General features: G+C 43.9%; 1 protein-coding gene across 1 annotated transcript in view; it reads left to right on the plus strand.

Annotated features, from left to right (window-relative positions):
• The window catches only part of stab1 (stabilin 1), a 61,556-nt gene that overhangs the window by 25,113 nt on the left and 18,943 nt on the right, over nucleotides 1-17,500 (plus strand). Inside the window, exons 29-56 of the mRNA XM_080787338.1 lie at nucleotides 95-231; nucleotides 620-731; nucleotides 1,402-1,479; nucleotides 1,939-2,040; nucleotides 2,471-2,575; nucleotides 3,068-3,202; nucleotides 5,825-5,959; nucleotides 6,182-6,238; nucleotides 6,506-6,619; nucleotides 6,883-7,078; nucleotides 8,090-8,185; nucleotides 8,366-8,411; nucleotides 8,488-8,567; nucleotides 9,110-9,235; nucleotides 10,319-10,395; nucleotides 10,506-10,577; nucleotides 10,847-10,966; nucleotides 11,173-11,220; nucleotides 11,330-11,410; nucleotides 11,577-11,723; nucleotides 13,338-13,466; nucleotides 13,677-13,736; nucleotides 14,051-14,227; nucleotides 14,593-14,673; nucleotides 14,890-15,036; nucleotides 15,730-15,786; nucleotides 15,992-16,135; nucleotides 17,163-17,217. Coding sequence (XP_080643464.1) covers nucleotides 95-231; nucleotides 620-731; nucleotides 1,402-1,479; nucleotides 1,939-2,040; nucleotides 2,471-2,575; nucleotides 3,068-3,202; nucleotides 5,825-5,959; nucleotides 6,182-6,238; nucleotides 6,506-6,619; nucleotides 6,883-7,078; nucleotides 8,090-8,185; nucleotides 8,366-8,411; nucleotides 8,488-8,567; nucleotides 9,110-9,235; nucleotides 10,319-10,395; nucleotides 10,506-10,577; nucleotides 10,847-10,966; nucleotides 11,173-11,220; nucleotides 11,330-11,410; nucleotides 11,577-11,723; nucleotides 13,338-13,466; nucleotides 13,677-13,736; nucleotides 14,051-14,227; nucleotides 14,593-14,673; nucleotides 14,890-15,036; nucleotides 15,730-15,786; nucleotides 15,992-16,135; nucleotides 17,163-17,217 — 2,914 coding nt within the window. The remainder of the gene's footprint in view (nucleotides 1-94; nucleotides 232-619; nucleotides 732-1,401; nucleotides 1,480-1,938; nucleotides 2,041-2,470; nucleotides 2,576-3,067; nucleotides 3,203-5,824; nucleotides 5,960-6,181; nucleotides 6,239-6,505; nucleotides 6,620-6,882; nucleotides 7,079-8,089; nucleotides 8,186-8,365; nucleotides 8,412-8,487; nucleotides 8,568-9,109; nucleotides 9,236-10,318; nucleotides 10,396-10,505; nucleotides 10,578-10,846; nucleotides 10,967-11,172; nucleotides 11,221-11,329; nucleotides 11,411-11,576; nucleotides 11,724-13,337; nucleotides 13,467-13,676; nucleotides 13,737-14,050; nucleotides 14,228-14,592; nucleotides 14,674-14,889; nucleotides 15,037-15,729; nucleotides 15,787-15,991; nucleotides 16,136-17,162; nucleotides 17,218-17,500) is intronic.

The following is a 17,500-nucleotide window of genomic DNA, read 5'->3' on the forward strand; positions in this document are numbered from 1 at the left end:
GCACCCTAGGGTGCACCCATTTTGCACCCACTTTGAGAAACCCTGGTCTAATGGTCTGGATGTGTGTACTTTTCCCCCACTTGTTTCCACACAGCTTAGCAATTTCAATGGCCAGGTGGATGTCAGTGGGAACGTGACGGCTCTGGTTCCATCCTCAAGCGCCAACAGCACAATCAGTCGCAGCCTGTACAGCTTCTGGGAACAACGCCACCGCATGCCTCATCTTGTAAAGTAAAAGTAGCAGGAGCACCACAATGTAGAAATACTCTGTTTACAAGTAAACGTCCTATAAATGAAGATTTAACTTGAGTAAAAAGTACAGCATTGCCATCAAAATGTACTTTCGTGCCAAAAGTACTCCTTATCCTCCCCCCCCCCCCTGTAAATTATCGCCCTATACTTGATCATACTACAGCCTCACACAAAAGTAGCAGATCTACAACACCGCACCGTGTGTCGAGCTTGAAGATAGATCTGCTACTTTTGCTATTTTTGAAATTGAAATCCTGAAAAGTAACAGTTTTGGACATATGAGGTTTCCACCCGACTTCTATTATACTTTGACGCAAGTAACTGCAGGTTGAGTACTTAGTCTGTCCACTACTGGTTGTCATTGCAGGGCCCACTTCCTGCCAGGAGTGTATTCTGTGGAACAGCTGGAGAGGTTGGTGGGCAGCAGTGTGCCCACCCTGAGCCCACCGACACGCTGGACAGTTAGCAATGACACCGGGGTAACACCACCACACCTACACGCTGGACAGTTAGCAATGACACCGGGGTAACACCACCACACCTACACGCTGGACAGTTAGCAATGACACCGGGGTAACACCACCACACCTACACGCTGGGCAGTTAGCAATGACACCGGGGTAACACCACCACACCTACACGCTGGGCAGTTAGCAATGACACCGGGGTAACACCACCACACCTACACGCTGGACAGTTAGCAATGACACCGGGGTAACACCACCACACCTACACGCTGGGCAGTTAGCACTGACACCGGGGTAACACCACCACACCTACACGCTGGACAGTTAGCAATGACACCGGGGTAACACAGTGGTTCTCAATCTGACATGCAGATAACCCAAATGGCTACTCTAAATATAAACAAAAAATTATAATCTCCAATAACAATAATCTAAAGAAGCTCACGAGCACCTAACCCTTAAATATACATTTAATAAACAACGTCAGTCATTTCTTTATATATTTATTTGTCATATCTGCCCTGTGCAATAGTTTTTTTTCCCTTTTTTTTACAAAGCCTATAAGGCAAACAGAAATGCTATTTTTATTCATATATGTTCCCATGTTTAATCGCAATTATTTGTGTGACAATGAAGTAAAACCCTATAGGCGTAGCTGTGATATCCACTGTGTTTGTTTCAGGTGCTGAAGATTGGGAATGTCTCTATCATCCGCTCTAACCTGCCTGCTATCAATGGATACCTTCACATTATAGACCAGGTCTGACACTTAACATAATGTATCATAACAGTAGAGATAACGATACGATACGATACGATAAGCGAGGAAATTCAATGTGCTTTAGTTTACATAATACATCAAGCAAAGGAACACGCATTATAAAAATACATATTTAGGATGCAATGAAAACAAATCAAGTAACAATTGAAAAAAAAAATTACAGTGCCGAAGAGAGAAGACAAAACAAGATAAAAGGCAGAGACAAACAGAAAGGTTTTTAGTCGTTGACTCGTTACTTAAAAGAGCTACAAGTGGTGCCGTGCATAACAACGCAATGCTGCTTCTCCACATCTAGTTTTGATTCTAGGGACAGAGGTGACCTGAGAGGTGTAATGTATTTTGGACCCAAACCATGTAAAGCTTTATAATGCAACAATAGTATTCTGAAATCAATTGTCCACTGTCTGTCTGTCTGTCTGTCTGTCTGTCTGTGGTCAGTTTCTGTTCCCGCCCATCTCAGACCTCCCCCCTGACCCCCACTCCCTGATGGAGTTTCTAAACTCCACGTCCAACTTCTCCCTGTTTAGAGATCATGCCCTGGTAAGACCTGTCTGTGTTTAAACTTTAGAACCTCATATTACATTTACAGTATGTCATATTACGGTACGTAACTATATAAATCTTCCCTCCTAAGATACAGTATGTATCACGACTCACGAGGAAAACTAGAGAGAATATCAGTTTCCATTACGACATAACCTTGTACTTCGTACAATATCCAATCTATAAGGTTACAATGCGCCACGTTGTGACACGTTGTAAGCTTGTAGATCGTCTATTTTTGGCGGTTTGTTGGTTTGTCTTACTAGAGGGTTTAAGTGGTTAAACTGAAGTGATATTGATAAATTCCAAATATTATCTGCGTATTCTGAGGCACATGGACTTGTGTCATGGAACCCCTAGCTGCCATGGCTAAACTATTTGTCCGTCCGTCCGTGCATGCGTGTGTGTGTGTGTGTGTGTGTGTTAGCTCTTCAACCTGTCAGAAGAGTTGGACACGCACTCCAACACCATCCTACTGCCCACCGACGATGCAGTCAGAGACTACCTGGGAAAGACTAACTCCACCCGACTGGTAGGTCCTAATGGATGAAACATTCTAACTGGGGGGGGGGGTCGATAAAAACGTTCTTAAGACACCTTCATGTTGATTTAGTCAACTATAAAGCTATGATGAAAAATGACTAAGCGATGATGACTAAAACTAAGACTAAATATACTGAGAATTTCGTCAAGAAGAGATCCAGTAGAACAAGTCATTTTATGCTTCATGTATTTGGGTTTCACTCTCCGAAAATAGTCGATCTACAAAATGAATGAGCTTGTAGATCTGCTATTTTTAGCACACAGCTGAGTATGAATCGGGCATTTCAGTTACGGCCGGCCAAAATACATTTTTGTCAACTAAACTTATGGTATTTTCAACAACATTTCAAATGACTAAAATATGACTAAAACGAAATGTCAAAATCAACACTGTTTCATACTCCATACTGCCAACTGAACTGGGGTAATGTGTGGATGGATGCCTAGATGAATGGATGAACCAGCTGTGTTTCTCTCTCAGACTCTAGATGAGTTTGAATATCACATCATCCCAGAAGAAATGCTGTTCCCAGACCATGTGACAGACGGACTTCTGAAAAGCACCCTGCTAGGCCCCAACTACCAAGTCCAGTTCCACCTTAACCAGCACAACCAGGTACTGTACCACTACGTCTCACCTTAACCAGGTACTGTACACCCAGACCCATAGAGAGAGAGAGCTTCAAAGTTAAAAAGTTGAAGACCCCTGATTTATAGTAAATGTTATATTGTAAAATATGAATATCCGAAGTATAGCATGTGACAATTGTAACATGCTATACTTTGGTGCCGATTTAGGTTGACAATTTATGTAAGAAGAATAGCAGCTGTTCTGGCAGCCCCTCCGGCCGGGCACAAGAATCCTCAGCACCAATCAGACAGTTCTTATAGTCAGGTCTAAGATATGCTATACTAAATGTTCATATAAGGGTATGGCCCAAAGATAAGAGCGAATCACAAATAGTTACACAAGTACAGATTCGTTAACAGAGGGAGAGTAAGCATGGAGAAGTCGGCTTAGCTGTTTGAAAAGCTGTAATAAAGTCAAAGCAGCCCTTTGGTTCAAAGCTTACCGAAATGCATTTAGAGTATCTATTATTACATTTCTTAACTTGGTCACGTGGGCAAAGCTGTGCGCAAAACTGTGCGCAAAATATGTGCGGCCCAGCCATTGAGAAGATGGCCCGCCCCCGGCTCACACGTCAATCACAGTCACCAGCTCTCAGCCCAACACAGCCATCTTGCTTTTTATTTACATGGCCGCGGTGGAAATTTAATGCACATAAATTAATTATAGGTCCAGCAAGCAAATCATGATGGTCTGTTTGTGCTCAATAGGTCACCATAACATTCCGAATTTAGGTGTTGTGTTTTTTATGACATTTTGGCCAGTAGTTCTCACACGTCAATAGCTCCCAAACTGCAGCGTTCTCTCCGTCCTCGCAGGACAACACACAAACAAGGAAGGGGACGAATTGGATTTAGCTTATTCCTTCTAAATGTCTGTATATAAACTATATCTCTCTCAGCGATCGTGTTACTTACATCAACATTGTTGTTTGTCAATAGCTGTTTTTTGCCGAAGTGAAAGAATTACACTGTTCGCTACTTGACATTGGCTTCTCATTGCATGCACACACACACACACGCACACGCATGCCTGTAACTCCACCACGGCTGTTCGCATTGCATGCACACACACACACACACACACACAGTCCCGGCTCCCGACGTGAAAGAATTACACTGTTCGCTACTTGACATTGGCTTCTCATTGCATGCACACACACACACACACGCATTCCTGTAACTCCACCACGGCTGTTCGCATTGCATGCCAATAAAGCCCTTTGAATTGCATGCACACACACACACACACACACAGTCCCGGCTCCCGACGAAACACCACACACGATTAGAACTTATAGATGCGCGATTACATAACAGCTGTGCGTCATTATAGCCACACACGTTTCTAACTTGCGGTCACAGTCGCGATACTTTTCAGTTGTGTGGTACTTTTATATTGATTTAACTGTAACAGGAAGTTCTATCCAGACTAGACAGTCCAATCTCCCAGTCACGGAGCTGGGACTGACAGTACAGAGACGCAGCACATATCCAGCTAGCGAGCTAGAAGCCAGAGGTGTTGCCACTATAACTCTATGGTAGAAACAAGCCACCTAGGTCTATACAAAATAAGACAAAAAAAAACAACACTGGTCGTTTCTGGCCAGTGTTGCCAAATAAGCGATTAGTAAGTAATGTAATTTAATTTATAAGCGATTTTGGGATTATTTTTGTAGATTGAAAAAATATTGGGGGTCCTTTGCTCTTGGCATGACAATGTTTGAGAACCACTGCTCTAAAACAATATTAGACAAAGTTTGAGCCACAAACACATTGCTCTCTCTCTCTCTCTCTTCTCCTTTTGTATAAATTAAATAGGCCTATTCATGATTCTGCTTATAGAGAAGTAGCCTATGTTAGTTTGTTTTATGGACTTGAGAGCTACTTTCAAAACGACCAGCTCAACATACCCACCAAATAAAACTATCATCCCATTGCTGAAAATAGTTACAAAATGTAATTGAGGGGCCTTTCATATAGGCTACATATAAGACAAACGCACATGGAATGGGAAATAGAGGGGGAAAAATGCAAATCGTAGGCTTTTATTTTTGTTGGTATTTGACTTTGCTACTGATGATTGTAAGCAACAACCAGTATTGCATTGTGTGTTTGAGCTGACAGGCCCTTTTTGATGTCAATCAATCAAGTCATCTCAGGTCATCTAAAGCGGCAGATGCAAAAATCGTTTATATTAAAATTATATATATTTTTAGTGCCATGTCATGTGGTCTACCTGCAAAGCCTTTGTAGATCGTGATCTACCATTTGGGCACCACTTAACGTCAGATCAGGGGTTTTTGCTCCCCGAAAGCATAATCGCAGCAAATATCGGGCAGTGTGTACGAGCCTTAACATGTTGACTACACTACACTACACATAATAACCCATCCGTTACTACATGTGGAGTCAACTCCCGCAATTTCAGTTTAAAAACACAGCTGAAACATGAAGTGGAGTCTGTCAACTCCCGCAATTTCCTTCTTCCCATATTGCGCTGCAACGTAACTAGGATTCGCCGCCCGCAGGGCGGCGAAATTCTAGTATTCAACAAGGCTGAATAGGTTAATAATACATATATTTGCCAATGTAAAACCCTCTCCTCCAGACCATGGTGAATGACGTGCCTTTGGACGGAGGCTTTGTGCAGACCATGGATCCTCCCGCTGCCCTCATGGTGCTCAATCAGGTCCTCAGAATCCGCAAGAACCACTGCAGTAGACCTGTTTCCCTTCAGATCAATGTGAGTCTTTTTTGGGGGCCGCCAGCCCAAAAGATTGAGAGCCCCTGCATTAGATGGGATTGTATAGGAAGTATCTAAATACTGAATCAAGAAACTTAAAAAAAAATATTGGGAAAGTGAAATTTCCATTTAATCAATGAAATGACTTGTGTATGTATAAATATATGTATATATACTTCCATCTAATCTGTCTGTCTGTCTGTCTGTCTGTCTGTCTGTCAGGGTGATTGTACAGATTGTGAAGGACTTCCTCGCTGTGTCTTCAGCTTCTTGAAACCAGTATGACACACATGCATGCACACATGCATGCACACATGCACGCACCAGAGTTATTCGTTTTGTATTCGTTTTATATGATTCATTTTGACTTTTTGCTTTCAATTTGTATTTCAGTTTTGGTTAGTTCTTAAAGTGGGTTTGCTGGTTTAGTTCTAGTTTTTATTTTATGAAAAACTACAAGGATAGATAGATATGTGTAGATACACATATAGATACACATATATACAGTACATGTACAGTATATATTAATGCTGGTATCTATTGCAGGTCCGGAGTACTTTTCCAGCCAAAATGAAGCCTAACTGTGAATACAGGAAGAGAGTTGGAACGAAGAGGAAGTTAGTCGATGGATGTCGAGTAAAATGTGTCTACATCACAGACGTACGTCACTATCAATAACAGATATAGTGTTACATTACAGTTATCAAAAGGTGCACAGCACACCAGCCAGTGCCAGCCAACGGGATAAACACTAATAATAAACCATTTATATCCGCACACTCGAGTCGTAGTTGCCAATGCCAAATGTTTTATTATGGACACAGAGACACATTTCTATGCATTTGATGTATTACCTTGTGTTGTCCTCGCTATTGTGAACCACTCTGGATTATGTGCGTCTAAATTGTAAATTGCTATTGCAGGACATGTCCTGTTGCAGTGGTTACTACGGCCACGAGTGTTACAAGTGTCCCGGCGACCAGGACAGTCCCTGCTCCAATCACGGACAGTGTCAGGACGGTCACCTAGGCAACGGAGAGTGTCGTTGTTTGGAGGGTTTCCATGGCAGCGCGTGTGAAGGCTGTGAACCCGGGAGATATGGAACCAACTGTACCGCTAGTAAATCAACTATTACATTATTGTATTATCAGTGGTGGAAACGGTGTTGCATTTTGACAGCAACATTTTTATTAAATTTTGTCATATTTTTGAATACAATTTGAATAAATCTACAGTTGAGCACAAGGGGGTTCCACTGCGCCTCAGGCCTGTGGTAGGCTGGTCTGGTGCATGGACTGGTAGGCTGTGGTAGGCTGGTCTGCTGCATGGACTGGTAGGCTGTGGTAGGCTGGTCTGCTGCATGGACTGGTAGGCTGTGGTAGGCTGGTCTGCTGCATGGACTGGTAGGTAGAAGGAAGGCACTGGAGCAGTTTAAGCCTTTTTTATTCAGCAGGGTGCAGGCCATAAAATGACAACGTTTCGATGTAACATCTTCGTCAGGTCAGTTACATTGAAAGGTCATTTTATTGGCTGCAACCTGTTGAATAAAAAGGTTTAAAACTGTCCGAGTTGCAAGTTCTACCTAAATCTACAGTTGATTTGTGTCGACAAACATGTGTTTTGGCGGGTCTTGGTGGCGTCGTTATGGCTATTTTTACACTTGATTGCATGCTGAAAATAGCAATCAAGTGTTTGTAGACACAAACTTGTAGATCTGTAGAACTGCTCATTTCAGAGCGCAACCAAGCATAAAAAGACTCATCTTTTAGATCTACTGGACGTTTACTTCTCCACTAGCCTCAGAAACACAGACTTTTACTTCTCCACTAGTCCGTCCCCAACGTTTTAGTCTAGGTTTTATTTGTTGACGAAATTGTCAATATATTTAGTCTTAGACGTTTTAGTCATCAGTTTTTATTTTGTTTTTATTCAGTTCTCCTCAGTGAAAAAAGGTAGTTGATGAAACATTTTAATCATAGTTTTAGTCGACAAAAATTTACATTTACAATTTCACGTACTTACTCACTCAAAACCTGTTTCTGTGTGTGTGTGTGTGTGTGTGTGTGTGTGTGTGTGTGTGTGTGTGTGTGTGTGTGTGTGTGTGTGTGTGTGTGTGTGTGTGTGTGTCAGAGTGTGTATGTGGTCAGGGGAAGTGTGATGATGGGTTAACAGGAAGTGGAAGATGTGTTTGTTACAAAGGATGGAAGGGAGTCAACTGTACCATAGGTAAGGCAACGCATGCATGCACGCACGCATGCACGCACACATCCATATTAGTATTCCTATTATTATACTAACACATCCTACAGTACATGCTTATTGTTTGCAGATATAATTCCGGAAAATTGAATCTGTCTGTCTGTCTGTCTGTCTGTCTGTCTGTCTGTCTGTCTGTCTCTCTCTCAGAGATCAAAGATGACGCATGTGGGGGTGTGTGTGACGAGAGCGCCAAGTAAGTCAAATGACTTGATTGTATAATCAATTGATTGATCGATTGGACGATTGACTGACCTATCCTGTCCGTCCAGTTGTATCACAGGGCCAATGTCGGCGTTGGGTATCTGTGTGTGTGTGGCTGGCTACCAAGGCAACGGAACCCACTGCAAAGGTACAGTAGGCGCGCCACACAAACTGACTTATGTACACATACACGCACTCACGCACACACACACACACACACACTATTAGGTCTGGGAAACACAGACAAGCACACCAACACACTTTTGGGGGCGGGGGGGGGGGGGGGGGGGGTAGCTTGCCACCATTGGTGTGTGAATGTGTGAATTGTGGACGCTTAAAAAAATCAAACGATTAGCTTCGCTGTGTGTGTATAAATAAATCAGTGTAAATGTGAGAGTTCAATATAACGTAACAAAATGACTTTCTTCTTGTTTCTTCAAGTCAATCGTGTTCTATTGTGGTAAAAAAAAAAGGTTTGCTGCTGTCCTCGCTCAGGTGTGTCCAAATATGCACAATTTTACACACAATTGAGTCTGTCTGTCTGTCTGTCTGTCTGTCTGTCTGTCACATCTCTGTCTGTCACATCTCTGTCTGTCTGTCACATCTCTGTCTGTCTGTCACATCTCTGTCTGTCACATCTCTGTCTGTCACATCTCTGTCTGTCACATCTCTGTCTGTCCGTCCGTCTAGAGATGGATTTGTGTTCCATCTCTAACGGAGGCTGTTCCCAGGTTGCTGTGTGTACCAAGGTCTCTGCAGGAGAGCGGACATGTTCCTGTAAGGAGGGATACACTGGAGATGGAGTCGACTGCCAAGGTACCTGACCCTTGACCCCTGGCCCTGACCCTAAACCTGACCCCTGGCCCTGACCCTAAACCTGACCCCTGGCCCTGACCCTAAACCTGACCCCTGGCCCTGATCCTAAACCTGACCCTAAACCTGACCCCTGGCCCTGACCCTAAACCTGACCCCTGGCCCTGACCCTAAACCTGACCCCTGGCCCTGATCCTAAACCTGACCCTAAACCTGACCCCTGGCCCTGATCCTAAACCTGACCCCTGGCCCTGACCCTAAACCTGACCCCTGGCCCTGACCCTAAACCTGACCCCTGGCCCTGACCCTAAACCTGACCCCTGGCCCTGACCCTAAACCTGACCCCTGGCCCTGACCCTAAACCTGACCCCTGGCCCTGACCCCTGGCCCTGACCCTGAACCTGACCCCTGGCCCTGACCCTGAACCCCTAACCCTAAAGCCCACACATACTCCAGTTTTAGGTGATAAGGTGACCACCTGCATGGGAAAACTATTGTACAACATGACGTCAGACGCTACGGTGATAAGCGACTCACGGCTCACTCCAACACATCTATCTGTTTTCACTAACCACCGAAAAGATGAGTCACCTAAAACTGGAGTATGCATGAGCCTGAACTCTGACCCCCTGACCCTGACGACCTAACGTTAACACTGCAATCCTCCCATTACTTAGACTTAGTTCCTCTCGTTCCTATTGGAACATTGGGCGACGAGTCCTCTCCCTTTACTCCGGTCTCTGGCGACCCTTCTTGCTCCGTGCCAGCTGACACCCATCTCGCTTAGGTCTTCCTTCGCTGTCTGTCTCAATGTCTTTTTTGGCTTCCCTCTCTTCCTCTTTCCACCTTCTGGCATCCAGTCCATTGCCACACTTGCCGGTCTCTCTCTTGGCAGTCGGAGTACGTGTCCAGCCATTCTCCTTTCATCGAGTCCAGCAGTCCTCCCATGACTTAGCCTATAAGTAGTTACAGTAATGGAGCACACCATGTGGGCCCATACAGTATATCTCCCTCCAACATTGTGTGCGTGTGGGCCCATACAGTATTAACACAAAAACATTTCAATACTGTGTGTTGTGTTTACAGAGACTGACGGTTGTCTGGTTAACAATGGTGGTTGCAATCCACGTGTAGCAGCATGTATTAGAACTGGACCTAATACAGTAAGTAATACTGTCTGTTAACTTCCTGTAACACAAAGAAACACTGTGACAAGTGTGACATACCTCACCTGTTCTGTGTTTTATTCACTGTGTTTTTCTGACTGTTCCAGACAGCCTGTTCTTGTCTGCCTGGTTTCTCTGGAAGGGGAACGTTCTGTTTCCCCATCAACCTGTGCAGCATTGTGAGTGTTTGACTGCTGTTCATTAAGAGAATGCTGTACACTTTTCCCACTGCTATATCATAATATTGTCATTGTGAGCGGAGGTAAAAATGCAAAAAAGGAAAAAAAACATATTCACAAGCTCAATTGAACGAGTTGCGATGCGAGCTTGTAGATCTGCTACTTGGAGATCTGATGTTTCTTCCCGACAGCAACGGTATCTTCGTGTGTGTGTGTGTGTGTGTGTGTGTTGCACGACTGCGCGTGTGTGCATGCGTGCTTGCGTGTAGGATAATGGAGGTTGTGGTAAGTTTGCCAGGTGTGTGAATGTACAACAGGGTCAGGTCAACTGTACCTGTTCACCACGACTGATCCCAGACGGAAAAGATTGTAGGACTTCAACTAGAATGGTAACTACTACTATAAATGAATAAACGCTATTTAGAAAAATACAAGCACGCTATTCCTGACGAAGCTGGTCGATTTGGACATATTACACATGTACTATGTTGGAGTAACTTTTCTGTCTGTCTGTCTGTCTGTCTGTCTGTCTGTCTGTCTGTCTGTCTGTCTGTCTGTCTGTCTGTCTGTCTGTCTGTCTGTCTGTGTCTGTCAGGAAATATCTGGTCGTCCAGAAAACGCTGTCTTCCGTCATATGCTAACGGTGAGAGACCGCACGCATGCACGCATGCATGCACGCACGCACGCACGCACTCACGCACGCACGCACGCACACCCCTTACAGAGTGTATGTGTGTGTGTATGTATTACAGAGGGTTGTAGAGACTTTTTCGGGCGTTGGTCCATTTACAACCTTCATACCAGTAGACAGAGACAGAGACAACTTCACCACCGTACGTACAAACAACAATAAATATTACAAATAATAAAGAATAGTATGTATAATAACATGGTAATAACTGTGTGTGTGTGTGTGTGTGTGTGTGTGTGTGTGTGTGTGTGTGTGTGTGTGCGCCTGCGCCTGCGCGTGTGCGTGTGCGTGTGTGTGTGTGTGTGTAGGTAGAGGAGTGGAAGGCATCGGGTCATTTGTCCCACTTGTTGTGGAATCACGTGATATCCTGTGAGACGTTGCGCCTGGACGACTTAAAGACAACTCCACACGCTGTGTCTGTGTCAGGACACACCCTCAACTTCACAGTTACACAGGTAACTGTTACACCATATTCTGTGTCAGGACACACCCTCAACTTCACAGTTACACAGGTAACTGTTACACCACATTCTGTGTCAGGACACACCCTCAACTTCACAGTTACACAGGTAACTGTTACACCACATTCTGTGTCAGGACACACCCTCCACTTCACAGTTACACAGGTAACTGTTACACCACATTCTGTGTCAGGACACACCCTCAACTTCACAGTTACACAGGTAACTGTTACACCACATTCTGTGTCAGGACACACCCTCAACTTCACAGTTACACAGGTAACTGTTACACCACATTCTGTGTCAGGACACACCCTCAACTTCACAGTCACACAGGTAACTGTTACACCACATTCTGTGTCAGGACACACCCTCAACTTCACAGTCACACAGGTAACTGTTACACCATATTCTGTGTCAGGACACACCCTCAACTTCACTGTTACACAGGTAATTGTTACACCACATTATGTGTCAGGACACACCCTCAACTTCACAGTTACACAGGTAACTTTTACACCATATTCTGTGTCAGGACATACCCTCAACTTCACTGTTACACAGGTAACTGTTACATCACATTATGTGTCAGGACACACCCTCAACTTCACTGTTACACAGGTAACTGTTACACCATATTCTGTCAGGACACACCCTCAACTTCACTGTTACACAGGTAACTGTTACACCATATTCTGTGGTGTAACATAATTCAGCCTATAGCCTATTATACCTATTTACTTTGTAAAAATAGCACATAATATTACATATTACTTTTTTGTTTTTGTTTTGTTGGCTGTTTCATTTAAAAGGTAGAGGGAGATTGCTGCTTTATTTTATAGCCTTTCTGGATGATTGGTGACTATTATTATTCAAAACAATTGGATTCAGTTCTAAAAGAAGCTGACTAAACAGATTGTGTTGTTGGGGCACGGTGGCACAGTCGGTAGTGCTGTCGCCTCACAGCTAGAACGTCCTGGGTTCGATTCCCGCTGGGGACTCTGTGGGCGCTGGCGGCGTGTTCCCTCCTCCACGTCATCAGTGCCCATACCCGAGGAGGAGTGGGGTGAAAGGGCCTTTCTGTGTGGAGTTTGCATGTTCTCCCTGTGTCCCCTAGGGTAGGTACCCTCACAAAAATGTACCCTCACATGCAGTGATCCTGGTCTCTATAAACTATACCTTCCCCTGCCACCTTCGCCAGCCGGGGCGCCTGATGGAGGGGAAAGGAACTGATCGGAATAACGTGTTCCTTCCACGCGCTACGTCCGGCCGGGGAAATTCCCCCTGTCAGGTGAAAAGAAGCAGCTTGGACTCCTCATGCATGGAAGGAAGCATGAGGTCAGTCCGCTGCCCCCCCAGGCTGGCAGAGGAAGTGTTCCGCCCAGGATTACAGATAATTGACACTGGGTGAAAAAAAGGGTTGCAAAATCGTGGGATAAAAAATAAAAAATAAAGATTGTGTTGTTGTACATCCTGTTTTTTGCGGGTGGGGGGCGCAAAAGTAATATGTAATATCACATATTAATATAATATGTAATATTATTTAATATAGTAGTCTTGAGTCCAAGTAATAATTAAGTAATATAATGTGTCTTATCATGTTCTCAGGGTTCAGTGTATGTCAACGGGGTGAAGGTGGTGAAAGCAGACGTTCCTACAACAGATGGAGTCATTCATTACGTCCAGTCACTTCTCACTCCATTCAGACTGCAAGACAAACCACCCGTCCTACCGAAGGTACCCCTGTCTGTCTGTCTGTCTGTGTGTGTGTGTGTGTGTGTGTGTGTGTGTGTGTGTGTGTGTGTGTGTGTGTGTGTGTGTGTGTGTGTGTGTGTGTGTGTGTGTGCGTGTGCGTGCGTGTAAATAAAGTTAATCAATACTGCAGATAATGAAGACAGACAGACAGACACACAGACAGATCATGTGACTGATTTTGTTGTTTTAAAGAGGAATTTCACAGACGCAGCAGAGATGTACGGATACCGCAAGTTCAGCAAAATGGTCCAGGTATGAGCACGTACGCAGCACACATTACTTTTGTAATTTTACTTTTAATTCCAAACTTTTACAGAGTATTTCTACATTGCAGTATTGATACTTTCAGTAAAAATTAGTATAGGCCTACTTTCTCCACCACTGGGGGGTGAGACAGCGTTGGTCTGTTTCCAGGATGCAGGCATGCTGCCACTGGTCCACATGAAGATCCACCAGCCTCTCACCATGTTCTGCTGCATGTTCTTTCCAGCATGCAGGCATGCTGCCGCTGGTCCACATGAAGATCCACCAGCCTCTCACCATGTTCTGCTGCATGTTGTTTCCAGGATGCAGGCATGCTGCCGCTGGTCCACATGAAGATCCACCAGCCTCTCACCATGTTCTGGCCTACAGACCGGGCTCTGAACTCCATGTCTGCACAGAGAGCCCAGTACCTGTTCCACCCACAACACCGCCACCTGCTGGCCAACACGGTCAAGGCTCACATCGTACGCAACGTAGAGGTAAAGTTCAATGCGGTATAGCAGAAGTTTTCAACACTTTTCATGTCAAGGCCTATTATACGGCACTTACTTACTTACTTATTAGTATTATATGTTTTTAAGTATATATTTATATCTTCATTTTATTTGAGTATTTGTGGGTTTGGATACAAACTTTCACTCCTCTACATTACAAAGACAAATACATTATTGTACTTTTGACTTCACTATTTCTAGGAAGGGAAAAAGTTTATTTTAAGCTATTAATTTGTGTATCTGTGTGTGTGTGTGTGTGTGTGTGTGTGTGTGTGTGTGTGTGTGTGTGTGTGTGTGTGTGTGTGTGTGTGTGTGTGTGTGCGCGCGCTCGCGCGTGCGTGCGTGCGTAGTTGTCGAATCTTTCCAGAATGCGAGGACCAAAAACCATGCATGGATCGGTTATCACCCACAGCTGTGATAAGACACTGCCGGTAATACACACATGCATGCACTCACACACACACACACACACACACACACACACACACACACACACACAGATACACAAATTAATAGCTTAAAATAAACTTTTTCCCTTCCTAGAAATAATAACATCTATTGCTCGGATTGCACAGTGGTAAAGTGTAAGTGTGTGTGTGTGTGTGTGTGTGTGTGTGTGTGTGTGTGTGTGTGTGTCTGTCTGTCAGGGTAATATGTTGTTAAATGACAACAGTGCGACAGTCGTGGAGCGCATGATGGTGTTCGCAGGGGGCGTGGCCTATGGAATTGACCAATTACTGGAGCCGCCAGACCTGGGAGCGCGCTGCGACGGACTGAAGAACAGAACCTTTATGGTACTAATATTAGAATGACAACTTTAATTCAGAACCTTTATGGACCAGGGCCCAATTCAATTCAATTCAAAGGGCTTTATTGGCATGAGAAAACATACGTTTACATTGCCAAAGCAGAAAGAACAATACAACAATACAGCAATACAATCAAAACAAAAATGATGTACTTTGAAGGTCAGAATCTTCAATAGATCAACTTCTATGTACCAAGATCACTTGAACATCTTTGAAGTGCCCACGGCTCACCCACCTGAAACAGTTTTCAGAGCATGTATAGAGCATAATATTTTATTCATATGCAGGGCAAAGTTACATACTACACATTTTGTTCCTTGGCTGTCCAGTTGTGTTTCTTTGTATCGGCCTAGTGACTAGTCTGTTGAGTTTTTTTTCTGGTGGTTTAATTGAGCACTAGTGGAAACAAGATTTTCTGCTTTCCTGTGATTTTATTGTTTCTGTTCTGTTCAGAGCATGTATATTTTTGTGATAAATCAATCGATTGTGTTCTGGTTTGCTTCATTGGAGCTAACGTAATGTAGTTTAATTTCTTACTGAAATGATGTTGATGATGAAAAAAATACAATGATATTTGTTGTTATATTATTAATGTTATAATATTGTTTCTAGTTGTAATAATGAAAATAGATGAATGAATAAAATACTATTATTAGATTTTTTGATTTGTTTTTGCAGGGCCGTTGTGGGTCTTGTACCCTGACCCCACTGTGTAACAGCAGATCCACGTATACAGTATGTATTTGAAAACATTACATTTGAAATTCTTCATAATGAGTACTTTCTACTTTTGGTACTTTAAGTACATTTTGATATCCATACTTTTACTTGTAACAAAGTAGTTCTATATTGCAGTATTGATACTTTTACTTAAGCAAACCATTTGAGTATACATTTTCCACCATTGCTGCTGTGCCTGTGCTCACACATGTCACCTCAGGGCAGCATCCAGCCGTGTCGCTACAGCCCCATGAGACCCTTCTACTTCACCAGCAAACGCTGGTCCTACGGCCTGAGCACTGACGACTTCTTCCACACGGGCGGCGGCTTCGGTCCGAGGAAGGGCTGTAACAGAGAGTGTCAGGTGCGTTTTACTATATGAGCTTGCACATCTGATATCCTGGAATTCCCTGGTTAAAGTTTAAAGCTAATCTTAAATCATTTTTTACCATGCATCAATTCCCTTTATACCAGCACTTATGTATATGTAGCCTACCTGTAGAAACACTTTGTCCTCGTAGTCTAGTGTATCTCACTGTAATTTGGTGTTTTCACGGTTTGTCTTGTTTGCCCAAAAACATCCCTGTTTAAATCAAACACAGCTAGGCAAATAGAGGGCAATGTGTTTCTGCAGCTAAACACCACCACACTACTCCAGTGGCTGATGACTGCTGGTATACAGAGAGGGAATGATGTGCATTGGTTTTATTAATATAGGGCAAAGTACACATTTTGTTCCCTGGCTGTCCAGTTGTGTTTCGGCCTAGTGACTAGTCTGTTGAGTTTGGTGTTTTAATGGAGCACTAGTGGAAACAAGCTTTTCTGCTTTCCTGTGATTTTATTGTTTTTGTTGTTGTTGCTTTTAAATGTTGAAGTAAACATAAAATATTCTGTTCTGTTCTGTTCTGTTCTGTTCTGTTCTGTTCTGTTCTGCTCTGCTCTGCTCTGCTCTGTTCTGTTCTGCTCTGCTCTGCTCTGCTCTGCTCTGCTCTGCTCTGTTCTGCTCTGCTCTGCTCTGCTCTGCTCTGCTCTGCTCTGTTCTGTTCTGCTCTGCTCTGCTCTGCTCTGCTCTGCTCTGTTCTGTTCTGCTCTGCTCTGCTCTGCTCTGCTCTGCTCTGCTCTGTTCTGTTCTGCTCTGCTCTGCTCTGCTCTGCTCTGCTCTGCTCTGCTCTGCTCTGCTCTGCTCTGTTCTGTTCTGCTCTGCTCTGTTCTGCTCTGCTCTGCTCTGCTCTGCTCTGCTCTGCTCTGCTCTGCTCTGTTCTGTTCTGCTCTGCTCTGTTCTGTTCTGTTCTGCTCTGTTCTGCTCTGCTCTGCTCTGCTCTGCTCTGTTCTGTTCTGTTCTGCTCTGCTCTGTTCTGCTCTGCTCTGCTCTGCTCTGTTCTGTTCTATAGACGACTGACTGGATGTCCCAGTGCTGCAAAAACCACTTCGGGCCTCATTGTCAAGGTCAGTACAAAATACACAGGCAGTGGTAGAGAGTATAATGAAGTATGTTTACTTGGAGTATCTGTACTTGTGTACAAAGGTACATTATGAATTATCCACGTAAGCTCACAGCACAATGTGTCATGCCGCGGCAGATTATATTGTAAGCTTGTAAATCTATATTTTCACAAATATAATTTATTTATAAAAAAATCTGGAAAAGTTTTGAGAAATATGTCTACATTTTCCTCTTGAGCCCCATTGCCCCCGCCGACGGGGGCAATGGGGCTAATGAACAGCTCTC

This window comes from Protomyctophum bolini, assembly GCF_963924005.1.
Source record: "Protomyctophum bolini genome assembly, chromosome: 2".
Lineage (NCBI taxonomy): Eukaryota > Metazoa > Chordata > Actinopteri > Myctophiformes > Myctophidae > Protomyctophum > Protomyctophum bolini.